At 41.5% G+C, this 15,504-nt stretch overlaps 1 protein-coding gene across 3 annotated transcripts in view; it reads left to right on the top strand.

Moving 5' to 3' along the window:
- The first annotated feature begins 1,518 nt into the window (after positions 1-1,518).
- Positions 1,519-15,504, top strand: part of trim9 (tripartite motif containing 9) — a 41,207-nt gene continuing 27,221 nt past the window's right edge. For 2 of the 3 annotated variants that reach the window (XM_029428159.1, XM_029428157.1), the window contains exon 1: positions 1,519-4,155. In XM_029428159.1, coding sequence (XP_029284019.1) covers positions 3,319-4,155 — 837 coding nt within the window. In that variant the 5' untranslated portion in view covers positions 1,519-3,318. The remainder of the gene's footprint in view (positions 4,156-15,504) is intronic. The other variant, XM_029428158.1, reaches the window with a different exon arrangement.

Genomic DNA, 15,504 nt, shown 5'->3' with positions numbered 1-15,504 from the left:
TTAATGCAGGGAAATATTTACACGGATAAACTCGCCATTTGTTGTATATTTAACCAAATCTTAAGAGATTTCTGAGCAGAAACAACAGACGGCTGAGACTCTGCAGGTGAACAGAGTCATACATGTTGTACACACTACAGGTGAACAGGGTCATACATGTTGTACACACTACAGGTGAACAGAGTCATACATGTTGTACACACTACAGGTGAACAGAGTCATACATGTTGTACACACTACAGGTGAACAGGGTCATACATGTTGTACACACTACAGGTGAACAGAGTCATACATGTTGTACACACTACAGGTGAACAGAGTCATACATGTTGTACACACTACAGGTGAACAGAGTCATACATGTTGTACACACTACAGGTGAACAGGGTCATACATGTTGTACACACTACAGGTGAACAGAGTCATACATGTTGTACACACTACAGGTGAACAGAGTCATACATGTTGTACACACTACAGGTGAACAGGGTCATACATGTTGTACACACTACAGGTGAACAGAGTCATACATGTTGTACACACTACAGGTGAACAGGGTCATACATGTTGTACACACTACAGGTGAACAGAGTCATACATGTTGTACACACTACAGGTGAACAGAGTCATACATGTTGTACACACTACAGGTGAACAGGGTCATACATGTTGTACACACTACAGGTGAACAGAGTCATACATGTTGTACACACTACAGGTGAACAGAGTCATACATGTTGTACACACTACAGGTGAACAGAGTCATACATGTTGTACACACTACAGGTGAACAGAGTCAAACATGTTGTACACACTACAGGTGAACAGGGTCATACATGTTGTACACACTACAGGTGAACAGAGTCATACATGTTGTACACACTACAGGTGAACAGAGTCATACATGTTGTACACACTACAGGTGAACAGAGTCATACATGTTGTACACACTACAGGTGAACAGGGTCATACATGTTGTACACACTACAGGTGAACAGAGTCATACATGTTGTACACACTACAGGTGAACAGAGTCATACATGTTGTACACACTACAGGTGAACAGAGTCATACATGTTGTACACACTACAGGTGAACAGAGTCAAACATGTTGTACACACTACAGGTGAACAGGGTCATACATGTTGTACACACTACAGGTGAACAGAGTCATACATGTTGTACACACTACAGGTGAACAGGGTCATACATGTTGTACACACTACAGGTGAACAGAGTCAAACATGTTGTACACACTACAGGTGAACAGAGTCATACATGTTGTACACACTACAGGTGAACAGAGTCATACATGTTGTACACACTACAGGTGAACAGAGTCATACATGTTGTACACACTACAGGTGAACAGAGTCATACATGTTGTACACACTACAGGTGAACAGAGTCAAACATGTAACTAACAGATATCATGAAGCTTCCCCACTTCATGACTCACATCAACACAAGTTTATATTACAAGTGTTTAATATGTACATGAGGCGTTATGTAATGTAGCTGTGGAGAGTTTACATCTACACACACAGTTACAAACACACTCTCATGTTCTCATGTTCCTCTCGTCTCGTGTTAGAAGATAAATAAAACAAACTTTCGCATTAATCATGTTATAAAAGGTTCATAGAGTTTATAGATGATAATTATTTGCACTGGAGATGAATGTTTTACATCCTCTGAATAAGTATGAATGTGTGCTGCCATGTTATCCTGGGATTCTTACATTATTACGGATCTTATTGAGATGATTCACATTCACACTTTGACATGTTTATCAGCCGACACTCTGAAGCATGAAACCCATTCCTGAGATTCTTCATCAGACAAAGACGTCCACACTAATGCTCCTCCAGCTCTCAGACTGCTTCACACAATATGTAAATGTAATCACGCTGAGTGGCCTCACGTTGCCCTCTGTGGCTCTGGGAACGCGGCCCGTGAAATGGGATTATGTCATTTAATATCCCGTCAACAGCCGGGCTGTAGACTGAAACTGGGACTCACGTTGCCACAGACGTCCCGGAGATGTCCGAGGTATTTGATCAAAGTGAAACTCTTTAGAGCTGCTGCTCGGTTTCAGTTTACCCGTCCGCAGCAGCTGAGAGGAGAAGCTCTGCAAACAGCTAACAACCCTAATCCTGCAGCAGCCGCTGTACAGCTCTGAGATGCACATCCTGGTCTGTCGGAGAGCAACGGAGTCCAGTCTACTACGTTTCACACGGAAAGATTCTTCTTTCCAGTCGCTGCATGCTGTTAATCAATAAGTCTGTCGACAGAAGGCAAGAGATAAATGATATGTGTCTCGTGCAGTCAGTTCCTGCAGAAGCTTCTTGGAAATAAAACATCCAACATGAGAAACAACCAAACTGTCAAATATCCTCTGAAGATATGAAGCACAACAAGTGTTAATAAACTATAATTATATGTATCTGCAGTTTCTGCTCGGTGAACATGATTCAAGTCATTTAATGACTGTTCTACTAACTTTGTGTCGTTAACCCCATTTGAGCAGCTGCTCTCTTTAATATAAGTTTAATATTTTCATATTATATTTAGTTGTCATTTTTCATTTGTTGCTGGAATCCGACTTGTTTGTATAATATTTAGTAATAATCTTGTATCACATGTCGTTACATGTTAATATACTTCGTTTTTATTTTACAGTAGTTTTTACTTTAGTCATTTATCTTTATTTATCAGACTAAACCTGAAGGTCGATGTTTCAAGCCGAAACATTTTATTAAATACATTTTTCAAATCATCTTCAAATATATTATTTATTATCTCTTCATCTTAACAACACAGTGAAACACAAAAGGTGTGTGTGTCCTTAAACATTAATGTATCCACTAACATATAATCTGACTTCATACTCGCTGATCCTGAATCATCCTTCAGCATCTAAAGTTCTCTTGCAGAACAAACTAACGGTCTTCATGTGAGTGATGATGTCCGCATGATGACCTTTTATGAGCGTGTATTGAAAGCAAGTCTTCTAATCCTCCAACAGAGACATTAGTGTTGTTGTGGCTGTAAAACTCATTACCGGCTCTCCACACTGACAGCTCGGCTCTCCAATGGCTGTCTGGAATCCACTGCTCGTCCAATGGCAGCCCATCGTGAGGGGATGCTGCTCTCCTATTGGTGGAGAGTGTGTCGCCTCGCTGTTGATGCCTTTCCTCTGGTCAAGGTTGCATTTGCAGTAATCGCAGCAGAGAGACGCGGCTGGAGCTCGTTTTACGCACAAACCGAGCAGCAGATAATCCGCCTGCACTGAGCAGCCTGACAGGAGCTGCAGCCATGGATGAGATGGAGGAAGAGTTAAAGTGCCCGGTCTGCGGCTCTTTTTTCCGGGAGCCCATCATCCTGCCGTGCTCGCACAACATTTGTCAGGCGTGTGCTCGGAATATCCTCGTGCAGACTCCTGACGCGGAGTCCCCGCAGAGCAGCCGAGCCTCCGGCTCCGGAGTGTCCGACTATGACTATCTGGATTTGGATAAAATGAGTTTGTACAGTGAGGCGGACAGTGGTTACGGGTCCTATGGGGGCTTCGTCAGCGCGCCCACCACCCCTTGCCAAAAATCACCAAACGGGGTGCGGGTGTTCCCCCCGTCGGTCCCCCAGCCTCCCGCGCAGCAGCACCTGCTCCTGCAGCCCGGCTCTTTACCCCCGATCCCCCGCAACTCCTGCATCACCTGCCCGCAGTGTCACCGCAGCCTCATCCTGGACGAACGGGGGCTGCGCGGATTCGCCAAGAACCGGGTTCTGGAGGGGGTGGTGGACCGGTACCAGCAGAGCAAAGCGGCCGCGCTCAAGTGCCAGCTGTGCGAGAAGAGCCCGAAGGAGGCCACCGTGATGTGTGAGCAATGCGACGTCTTCTACTGCGACCCGTGCCGCCTCCGGTGCCATCCTCCCCGCGGCCCCCTCGCCAAGCATCGCCTGGTGCCGCCAGCGCAGGGGCGGATAAGTCGCCGCACGAGTCCCCGCAAAACCTCCACTTGCACAGAGCACGAGCTGGAGAATCTGAGCATGTACTGTGTGCAGTGTAAGATGCCTGTGTGTTATCAATGTTTGGAGGAAGGCAAACACGGCACACATGAAGTCAAAGCTTTGGGCGCAATGTGGAAACTGCACAAGGTACGTGCGTAAAGAAAAGCTGCAAAATGTATTTTCTGTTTCGTGCGTCTTTTCTATGTGTGTGTGTGTGTGTGTGTGTGTGTGTGTGTGTGTGTGTGTGTGTGTGTGTGTGTGCTTTCAATGATTCATCATCCTCTGAGCAGAGCAACAAGTCCGCCTTGGAAATAATGTGCGCTGTCAGTTCCGCTTCCATCCACAGAGCTGCGGGATGTTTATTCTTTATTCTTTATTCCACTTTGGACTTAAATAAATGCTTAACAATGCACAACATAAGTGGATGTCTGACATCCAGCTCACATTTCATGCACACGTCTCCAAAACTCTGCTGTTTGGTGCGCGAAGCTGCTCCATTTGAAATTCAGTTGAGTGGAGCAGCAGGCCTCCTCCACCAGCAGGACACTGAACATGATGAAGAACATTCTGGCACCATGTCTGGCCTCCACGCAGCAGATTCATCCCTCTATATATATGTCCCTCTCCCCTCTGGGCTTTGACAGCTCAACAGGCGGCACAGAGATCATTGTGCTCGCGGAGCAGCTCTCCGGCCTTCAGTGAGCCTGAGTGCTGTTCTGGAAGCTGCGTTGTTGTGGGCATGTAGGGAGGGCTGCAGTGCATCTACGCCTCTGCAGCTGTAACCCTGCACACCCTCAGCTTCCAGGGACTAGGGAGGATGTGGAGCTGGATATAGAAGCTCTTCTACTACTCACACCCCCCCCCCACACACACAGGGAGGGTGGTGTGGGTGGTGTAGCCTGGTTTCCATTAGAAACCTAAAATATGGTGAAAGCTTGGAGTGTTTCTGCACACAGCTGGACTCCTCGTTTACAGAATTGGTCTCCAAAACTGCCATTTACCAGACGTGCAATGCAATCATCTCCTCCAGATTGTAGTGAAGATAGTGTGTCAGCTCAGACGTGTGAGGCAATTGTAAAATTGATGGAAAAATCCGAGGGGGGTTTCATCATTTCTCTGCTTCAGATTGCCAGCACTCGGCAAGTTGCCGACCTCTTCTCCTCCATCAATGTTGGATCCAAACTGGAGGAAAAAAAGAGCTTAAAGAAGCATTTCTAGAACCAATCGATGGTCCCGGAGATACTGGAGCCAGCCTGCAGCGTGTCGCCTGCTTTCTGGCACCTGCTTGTTTCTGAGCGGTGATCTGAAGCTGCTGCCTGCAGGACTGTAGCAGATGGCTGCGGGTGGAGCTGGCAGCGTGGAGGATGGACATCTTTCAGAGCTTCAGGGTGTTCCTCACAAAACTCACCAGGGAAAAATGTTTTCCATATCCTGCAGACATACTGTGGAGTGTCATGCGTCACTTGTACGTATGCATAATGCACATGTCGTGTGCAAACTCAATGTAGGCAAAGAAATCTGGTTGATCTCTTCCCAACATAATGTAGATATAGATATAGATAGAGATTTAGATACAGATATAGATGTAGATGTAGATATAGATTTAGAAATAGATATACACACAGATTGTGGATTGAAGGAGTAAAACAAGTGTGGTTGTGCAATAACTGCGACCACACAAACAAACATAATAATGGCTGATCAGCTTTAAGGTTCGACTTTGGCCAAATGCAGAATCCTCCAGTGTTCAGACTCTCCTCATATCTATATATACTGTATATCTATATATATATAGATATACAGTATATATATACTGTATATCTATATATATATAGATATACAGTATATATATACTGTATATCTATATAGATATACAGTATATATATACTGTATATCTATATAGATATATATATACAGTATATATATACTGTATATCTATATATATATACAGTATATATATATACTGTATATATATATAGATATACAGTATATATATACTGTATATCTATATAGATATATATATACAGTATATATATACTGTATATCTATATATATACAGTATATATATATACTGTATATATATATAGATATACAGTATATATATATATAGATATATATATACAGTATATATATACTGTATATCTATATAGATATACAGTATATATATATACTGTATATCTATATATATATACAGTATATATATACTGTATATATATATAGATATACAGTATATATATACTGTATATATATATCTATATAGATATACAGTATATATATATACTGTATATATATATAGATATACAGTATATATATACTGTATATATATATCTATATAGATATACAGTATATATATACTGTATATCTATATAGATATACAGTATATATATACTGTATATCTATATAGATATATATATACAGTATATATATACTGTATATCTATATATATATACAGTATATATATATACTGTATATATATATAGATATACAGTATATATATACTGTATATCTATATAGATATATATATACAGTATATATATACTGTATATCTATATATATATACAGTATATATATATACTGTATATATATATAGATATACAGTATATATATATATAGATATATATATACAGTATATATATACTGTATATCTATATAGATATACAGTATATATATATACTGTATATCTATATATATATACAGTATATATATACTGTATATATATAGATATACAGTATATATATACTGTATATCTATATATATATACAGTATATATATACTGTGTATATATATATAGATATACAGTATATATATACTGTATATCTATATCTATATAGATATACAGTATATATATACTGTATATATATATAGATATACAGTATATATATATACTGTATATCTATATCTATATAGATATACAGTATATATATACTGTATATCTATATAGATATACAGTATATATATACTGTATATCTATATAGATATACAGTATATATATACTGTATATCTATATAGATATACAGTATATATATACTGTATATATATATCTATATATATATATATATACACACATATATAAACACATGAACATCTTGCTTCTCCCGTGAAACCCGCTGAAAGCAGTTGTGTTTCAGGCTGACTGTTGTGTTTCAGGCTGACTGTTGTGTTTCAGTCTGACTGTTGTGTTTCAGCCTGACTGTTGTGTTTTAGCCTGACTGTTGTGTTTCAGCCTGACTGTTGTGTTTTAGCCTGACTGTTGTGTTTCAGTCTGACTGTTGTGTTTCAGCCTTACTGTTGTGTTTTAGCCTGACTGTTGTGTTTCAGTCTGACTGTTGTGTTTCAGCCTGACTGTTGTGTTTCAGTCTGACTGTTGTGTTTCGGGCTGACTGTTGTGTTTCAGTCTGACTGTTGTGTTTCAGCCTGACTGTTGTGTTTTAGCCTGACTGTTGTGTTTCAGCCTGACTGTTGTGTTTTAGCCTGACTGTTGTGTTTCAGTCTGACTGTTGTGTTTCAGCCTTACTGTTGTGTTTTAGCCTGACTGTTGTGTTTCAGTCTGACTGTTGTGTTTCAGCCTGACTGTTGTGTTTCAGTCTGACTGTTGTGTTTCAGCCTTACTGTTGTGTTTTAGCCTTACTGTTGTGTGTCAGCCTGACTGTTGTGTTTCAGTCTGACTGTTGTGTTTCAGCCTTACTGTTGTGTTTCAGCCTGACTGTTGTGTTTCAGCCTGACTGTTGTGTTTTAGCCTTACTGTTGTGTGTCAGCCTGACTGGTGTGTTGCTGCAGGAGGAAACAACACTATGAGAAACTTGAGTCTTGTTACTTAGCGACACAATCTTGACTCCACGGCTGCAGCTTTTACATTTGAGAGCAGAAACTCGCTGCTTATATCATTTAATAAGATCTGGGAAGGTTTTTAATCTGCGTGGATGTGGATGTTGGTACAAACTGCGCTCGCTCTGTCTGTGAAACATTTCTGTCTTTATGGGGTTGAACCAGCTGCAGCCATGGCAACCAAATCCCTCTTGATTTTGTTGTGCCGAGGTCTCCGAGGTACCGCAAGGAATCCCCCCCAGTATCCCCCCCAGTACATGTGTGTGTCTCTCACACACCCTGTTGGACTCAGGGTCATGACAGGATGTGTGATCTCTGTGGGCGGCGCTGTGACCCGCAGAGGTCGAGCTGCGTCCAACAGACTGTGTAGTTTGTAATTAAAGGTGATTAATAGAAGATGTGAGAGCAGATAACAAGAAGCAGACTGGAGCAGAACATGAGTAATACATCCTGATACATGAGATACATGCTGTCATCTTCATCTTCATCGCGGTGCAACGTGCACAACACTGTCTGTAGAGAAGGGTTATTGTTTTTCTTCTTACTCTTGTGTTATTTTAATGTGAATTGTTCAATAAAAGAAGTTGGCGCCACAGCTTTGGGCTGTAGTGTGGCGTTGATGTCGATGAGTGAACGTCGGGGATCACAGCTTCGGTAAATCTGCTCGTTTTCAATCAGTATTTGGTTGTATTTGGTTGTATTTGGTTGTATTTGGTTGTATTTTATTTGGTTGTATTTAGTTGTATTTGGTTGTATATGTAGTTGTATTTTGTGTATTTGTTTATTTAGTTGTATTTGGTGTTGTATTTAGTTGTATTGAGTTGTATTTAGGTTGGTATTGGTTGATTTAGGTTGTATTTGGTTGTATTTGGGTTTGTATTTTAGTTGTATTTTGGTTGTATTTAGGTTGTAATTTAGGTTGTATTTTAGTTGTATTAGTTGTATTTAGTTGTATGGTTGTATTTAGTTGTATTTGGTTTGTATTTGGGTTGTATTTAGTTGTATTTGGTTGTATTGTATTTGGTTGTATTTAGTTGTATTTGGTTGTATTTGGTTGTATTTAGGTTGTATTTGGTTGTAATTTAGGTTGTATTTGGGTTGTATTTGGTTGTATTTGGTTGTATTTGGTTGTATTTGGTTGTATTTAGTTGTATTTAATTGTATTTGGTTGTAGTTGTATTTAGTTGTATTTAGTTGTATTTGGTTGTATTTGGTTGTATTTGGTTGTATTTGGTTGTATTTGGTTGTATTTGGTTGTATTTGTTGTATCTTTGGTTGTCTTTCGTTGTAGTTGGTTGTATTTGGTTGTATTTCTTTGTCTTAGTTTTATTTGGTTGTATTTGGTTGTCTTTGTTGTATTTTGGTTGTATTTAGTTGTATTTTTTGTATTTGTTGTCTTTGGTGTGTCTTTTGGTTGTATTTGGTTGTATTGTGTGATTTAGTTTGTATTTGTTGTTAGTTGATTGGTGCTTGTAGTTTATTTAGTTGTATTTTATCGTTTATTTGTTGTATTTGGTTGTAGTTGTATTTAGTTGTATTTAGTTGTATTTGGTTGTATAAGGTTGTATTTGGTTGTATTTGGTTGTATTTGGTTGTATTTAGTTGTATTTGGTTGTAGTTGTATTTAGTTGTATTTGGTTGTATTTGGTTGTATTTGGTTGTATTTAGTTGTATTTGGTTGTAGTTGTATTTGGTTGTATTTAGTTGTATTTGGTTGTATTTGGTTGTATTTAGTTGTATTTGGTTGTAGTTGTATTTAGTTGTATTTAATTGTATTTGGTTGTAGTTGTATTTAGTTGTATTTGGTTGTATAAGGTTGTATTTGGTTGTATTTAGTTGTATTTGGTTGTATTTGGTTGTATTTGGTTGTATTTAGTTGTATTTGGTTGTATTTGGTTGTATTTGGTTGTATTTAGTTGTATTTGGTTGTATTTGGTTGTATAAGGTTGTATTTGGTTGTATTTAGTTGTATTTGGTTGTATTTGGTTGTATTTGGTTGTATTTGGTTGTATTTAGTTGTATTTGGTTGTATTTGGTTGTATTTGGTTGTATTTGGTTGTATTTGGTTGTATTTAGTTGTATTTGGTTGTATTTGGTTGTATTTGGTTGTATTTGGTTGTATTTGGTTGTATTTGGTTGTATTTGGTTGTATTTAGTTGTATTTGGTTGTATTTGGTTGTATTTGGTTGTATTTGGTTGTATTTGGTTGTATTTAGTTGTATTTGGTTGTATTTGGTTGTATTTATTGGTTGTATTTGGTTGTATTTGGTTGTATTTGGTTGTATAAGGTTGTATTTGGTTGTATTTAGTTGTATTTGGTTGTATTTGGTTGTATTTGGTTGTATTTAGTTGTATTTAGTTACTTATTGCAACATGACGTTCACACATGTTGGTGGTGTAGTGGTTAATCTTCTAAATACAACAGAAGGTTGTGAGTTCAGTACCAGGGCTGCCCTTGAGCAAGGCACTGAACCTGAGCTGCAGCAGGGAGACTGTCCCTGTCCATACTATAAGTCTGTACTGTACTGTAATGATGTCATATGTTCCTTATATCCTTCAACACAGCTCTGCATGCGAGCAGTAAGAGGTTGTAGAAGTGAGGAATTTGAGGAATTTGAGGATTTCTCAAGCTTTTTAAAGAATCTTCCAGTGTGCACATGTGCTGCCCTTCAATGTCCTGTGTGTTTGATCCTGAGGACGTAAACACACAAAGTCTCCGCAGACGCTCTGCCCGCTCTCATCAACGATCATGAGGACACACAGACAGTAGTCTCGTCAGCTGACTGGTGTCTTGATGATCCACCTGCAGCTCCATCTGAGCAGCGAGGAGAAGCCTTAAAGAGTCCGACTTTAACTCCTGTCTGCTCATCATGCGGAGGCTTCACAGACAGGACGTCCAGACAGAGACCAGCATGCATCTGTCCCATCAACTGATGCTGAACACCATCATCACCTGTAGGGCCACGAGCAGCGTGAACAAATGCTCCTCTTCTCCCTCACAGACGGCGGTGAAGTTCATGAGCAACACAAACATTAGCAGATCCAGTTTGGTGTAGAATGTCCATCTGACGTCTTTAAATGTTTTGTTTTATCACTTTCATTTGATATGAAACAGAGAAAGGTTTAAAGACATGCAGGTCTCTCTGCCTGTTCGTGGAGCAGCCGAACATATTTACATCGGGAAGAGAGTTTTAAAGTCTTTAAGTCAGATTATATGTTAACGTGAGATCTGCTGTTAAACACATTAAACATATTCAGGAACGTTATTCTTGGTTATTTCTGGTGAGTTTGTCCTGATTAATCATGAAAGTTCAGGATGTTGTGACTACAGGAGTGTCGGTCGGTTCTCCTTTAATGCTGTTGGTCTGGTTCTCAGCTGGACTATAAGGTCACGTCTCCCTGACGCGTCGCGCGGCGTCCTGCAGTGACTCCAGTAATACTGTACTTGGTGTTTCTGTGTTTAGAGTGGCGTTGGTCCCTGATGAGGGCGGAGACGCTGCATCACAGCTGGTGTTTCCCTCCAGCCGCCTGTACTGAGACATCTGTGCACATGTTGGTGATGGGAGAACAGGTGTCACCATGTTCACCGTCCAGTCTGCCTCGTCTCTGCTCCACACAGGAAACATTGCTTTATGCACTGGAAGGATTTTAGTTTTGACATTTTGTTATGTAATTGTTCTGGGAACACAGACCGGATGAATATTTTAACTCGCTGCAGGCGAAGAACTGGAGATAAATGTCTCCAAACTCTAATGTGCCAGTTTCCCTTTGCGGCCGACTGGGAACCAAAGAAACTTTATTCTCCACATAAACGAGTTCAGACAGAAGGAAAGATTGAAGTCTTCTCGCAGGATTTATGGTGGAATAATGTTTTAATCTCAGTTGTGTGAGGAGGAGGAGGACATTTTCATCATGATCAGGTTACCATCTGTAATCCTCGTCACACCTGAACCTGAAGAGTTTGATTGACAGATGGTTCATCCAATCACCTGCTACCAACAGTTTTCACTGACGGCTTCTCAGATAATTCTGTGAGTGAAAACATCGTTTACTAACTAACAACTCAGAATAATAAAGTGTCTTCATCACTTTGTACGTCACACTGGAGCTGCAACGACGAGTCAACAGAAACATCTCAAACTGTTGATGATCAAGAAGTCCTGAAGTTTTCAGCTCCTTAAATATGAAGATTTGCTGCTTCTGTTTGAAATCAGATTAAAGTGACAAACATTTAAAGACTTAATGATTCATCCAGAAGATCATGTTAGTGGTTAGTTACAGCTCCATTCCAAACACATGTTCACGAGAACTTATTTAAAGCTCTACGAGCAGCTGAAGAAGAGTTTAATGCTTCAGTGTGAAGACTGATGAAGACTCACTCTGCATCTTCTTCCTCTTCCTCATGTTAAACATCCTCACTCATGTTTGGGTCTGTTGGACATTAAAGCAGTTCAGCAGATAAATCCAGCGCTGACGAGAATAGACACTTCTGCCCCATTTCCTTCCGCACTGTCCCACGTATGTGTGTGTGTGTGTGTGTGTGTGTGTGTGTGTGTGTGTGTGTGTGTGTGTGTGTGTGTGTGTGTGATGGGCTTAAATGAGAAGAAGCAGAACTTTCTAGAAGTAGGTTATGGGAACTCGTATCTATCTACATCGTGGAAACATTTTATCTCCTGTGTGTGTGTTTAATGAGTGTGTAGACGCTGAGCGTCACATCTTCTGCTTCTTGTCTTCGTGGGTTTTAATCCCCCCCCCCCCACCACACACACACACACACACGGTAACATTTATATTTATTTTTCGACTGACTCATTAACTCAGCGAGCTGCAGGATGTCCTCGTGAACACCATCAACATGTCACACACTCATTAATGCATCTCAAATACATTTAACTGAAGTATTGTTTGTGTAGAATAAGCAAATCATTTTGTTAGAATGAAAAGCGACAGATGTGGTTTGTTTTTCTGAGGGAATATAAAGAAAATGACACGTTTATAATTTATTTACCTTAAAATAAAAGATACGCTGAGTCACAGACGTCTCTGTAAGACAAAGGTTCAAGGCGTCACATGCAGGAACAGGAAGGTTGAACGGATCATGTGAGGAAACAGAAACTACGCCGGTCAGAGCTCATGGTTCTGTTCAACCCATCTGTCCCTGAAGTCTGTCCGTATGTTCCTGCCTGCTGTCCTCACGCTGAGCCGTCAGCGCTGCAGAGACACCAGCAGCTTCTGCTTTCATGGCACGTTCTGACCTGGTTAGTGAGGACGGAGCTCTGCAGGCTCTCCAACAAACACTGCGCAAACACGCCTCCAGACAATCAAGTGCTTTTCATTTGAGCTGCTCTGTCAGGGAGCTCGATCACTGTGTCACAGGGAGCCACACTGCTGCTGCTGCTGCTGCTGATACTACTGCTGCTGCTGCTGCTGCTGCCTGGATCACTGTGTCACAGGGAGCCACACTGCTGCTGCTGCTGCTGCTGCTGCTGCTGCTGCTGCTGCCTGGATCACTGTGTCACAGGGAGCCACACTGCTGCTGCTGCTGCTGCTGCTGCTGCTGCTGCTGCTGCTGCTGCTGCTGCTGCTGCTGCTGCTGCTGCTGCTGCTGCTGCTGCCTGGATCACTGTGTCACAGGGAGCCACACTGCTGCTGCTGCTGCTGTTGTTACTACTGCTGCTGCTGCTGCTGCTGCCTGGATCACTGTGTCAGGGAGCAGAGAGGGCAGGTGTGAGCCGACCTGTGCTGAACGTTTGGGATGATTCAGAGAAGTGGAGCATCATCACAGGAGGAGAGGATGTGATGTGTGCTCGTGTTACCTGCACCGTTATGTTGTGATGCGCTTCAGTCTGCAGGATCACACATACCCTAAAAAGTGAAACACGTATAGAAACATTCTCTCTGGAGCGCTGCACGTGTAGTTTGTACTATTTGGGATTTGATGTCCTTTCACATGCATCCTCTCTGGTGACGGAGGAATCCTCACAGGGGAAGTGTGACATTATGAGAGATACACTTCATTAATTGTAACTTCTAACAAGTCTTTAATTGACAGCGAGCGTAAAACCAGACGAAGGCTGAATGTTCTCCACGTCTCCAGTTTTATATTCATTGTTTCTATTTGATTATAAAGATATATTTTATTCTACATTCTGTTCCCAAAGCTTCCTGTCACTTTGGTAATCAGTCAATTGTTAGATTGTGAAATATTTGCTGCATTTTCTCTCTTTTATTTCATTGTGATTTAAATACGCTGTAACTATCATTTCTTAAAAAGTCTTTCTGTTTGTATCTTCCTGCTCTGGAGACGTTGAGTCCCAAGTGAACAAAGAGGAAGTTTCTTACAGCAAAGTTTACATTGGGCTCTTTGTCCCTCGCTGCAGAGGACTCACGTTAGCGGCAGCTGTCACGGTTTCCCAAACGCTGGGGTCAAAGGTCACCTGTCGGCCCCCGCAGACACATTCCCATTCGAGCGGCTAACGTCAGATGCCAGGAGCTGCGTTGACACAGAGTTGTTGTCTCAGCGGTTTTCACTGTATCAGCTGGTTTTATTGCTCTCACCCGGAGCACGTTCTTCTTATTCTGCTCCCACAAGACAATACGCTCCCCTTGGTTGACGCTTGTTCACTGAAGCAGACGAGGTTCCCACGGGGTCGGGCCGCGTCCTCTCGCTCCGTCACCTCCGAGTTCTCACAGCCTCGCTTCACATACATGATGCACAGAGCTCTGCAGGACTCCATCATAAAGTCATGCAACAGTGCTTTACTGTACATCAACCATCTTAGTCTGAAATGAATCAAATCAAATGTATTTGTATAACCCAATATCACAAATTATACATTTGTCTCAGTGTTTACAGACTGTACAGGTTACGACACCCTCTGTCCTTAGACCCTCTGTCTTTAGACCCTCTGTCTTTAGACCCTCTGTCCTCAGACCCTCTGTCCTTAGACCCTCTGTCCTTAGACCCTCTGTCTTTAGACCCTCTGTCTTTAGACCCTCTGTCCTCAGACCCTCTGTCCTTAGACCCTCTGTCCTTAGACCCTCTGTCTTTAGACCCTCTGTCTTTAGACCCTCTGTCCTCAGACCCTCTGTCCTTAGACCCTCTGTCTTTAGACCCTCTGTCCTCAGACCCTCTGTCCTTAGACCCTCTATCTTTAGACCCTCTGTCCTTAGACCCTCTGTCTTTAGACCCTCTGTCCTTAGACCCTCTGTCCTTAGACCCTCTGTCCTTACACCCTCTGTCCTTACACCCTCTGTCCTTAGACCCTCTGTCTTTAGACCCTCTGTCCTCAGACCCTCTGTCCTCAGACCCTCTGTCCTTACACCCTCTGTCCTTAGACCCTCTGTCCTTACACCCTCTGTCCTTAGACCCTCTGTCCTTACACCCTCTGTCCTCAGACCCTCTGTCCTCAGACCCTCTGTCCTTACACCCTCTGTCCTTAGACCCTCTGTCCTTAGACCCTCTGTCCTCAGACCCTCTGTCCTTACACCCTCTGTCCTTACACCCTCTGTCCTCAGACCCTCTGTCCTTACACCCTCTGTCCTTAGACCCTCTGTCCTTAGACCCTTGCATCGCACAAGGAAAAACTTCCTAAAAGAAACCCCATAAAGGTGGAGAAATGTTAGAAACCTCAGGGAGAGACTGAGGAGGGATCCCTCTCCCAGGACGGA

Source organism: Cottoperca gobio, unplaced genomic scaffold (assembly GCF_900634415.1).
Source record: "Cottoperca gobio unplaced genomic scaffold, fCotGob3.1 fCotGob3_487arrow_ctg1, whole genome shotgun sequence".
NCBI lineage: Eukaryota > Metazoa > Chordata > Actinopteri > Perciformes > Bovichtidae > Cottoperca > Cottoperca gobio.
The sequence above is the reverse complement of the archived record's forward strand: the minus strand, read 5'-3'. Positions and strand labels throughout refer to the sequence as shown.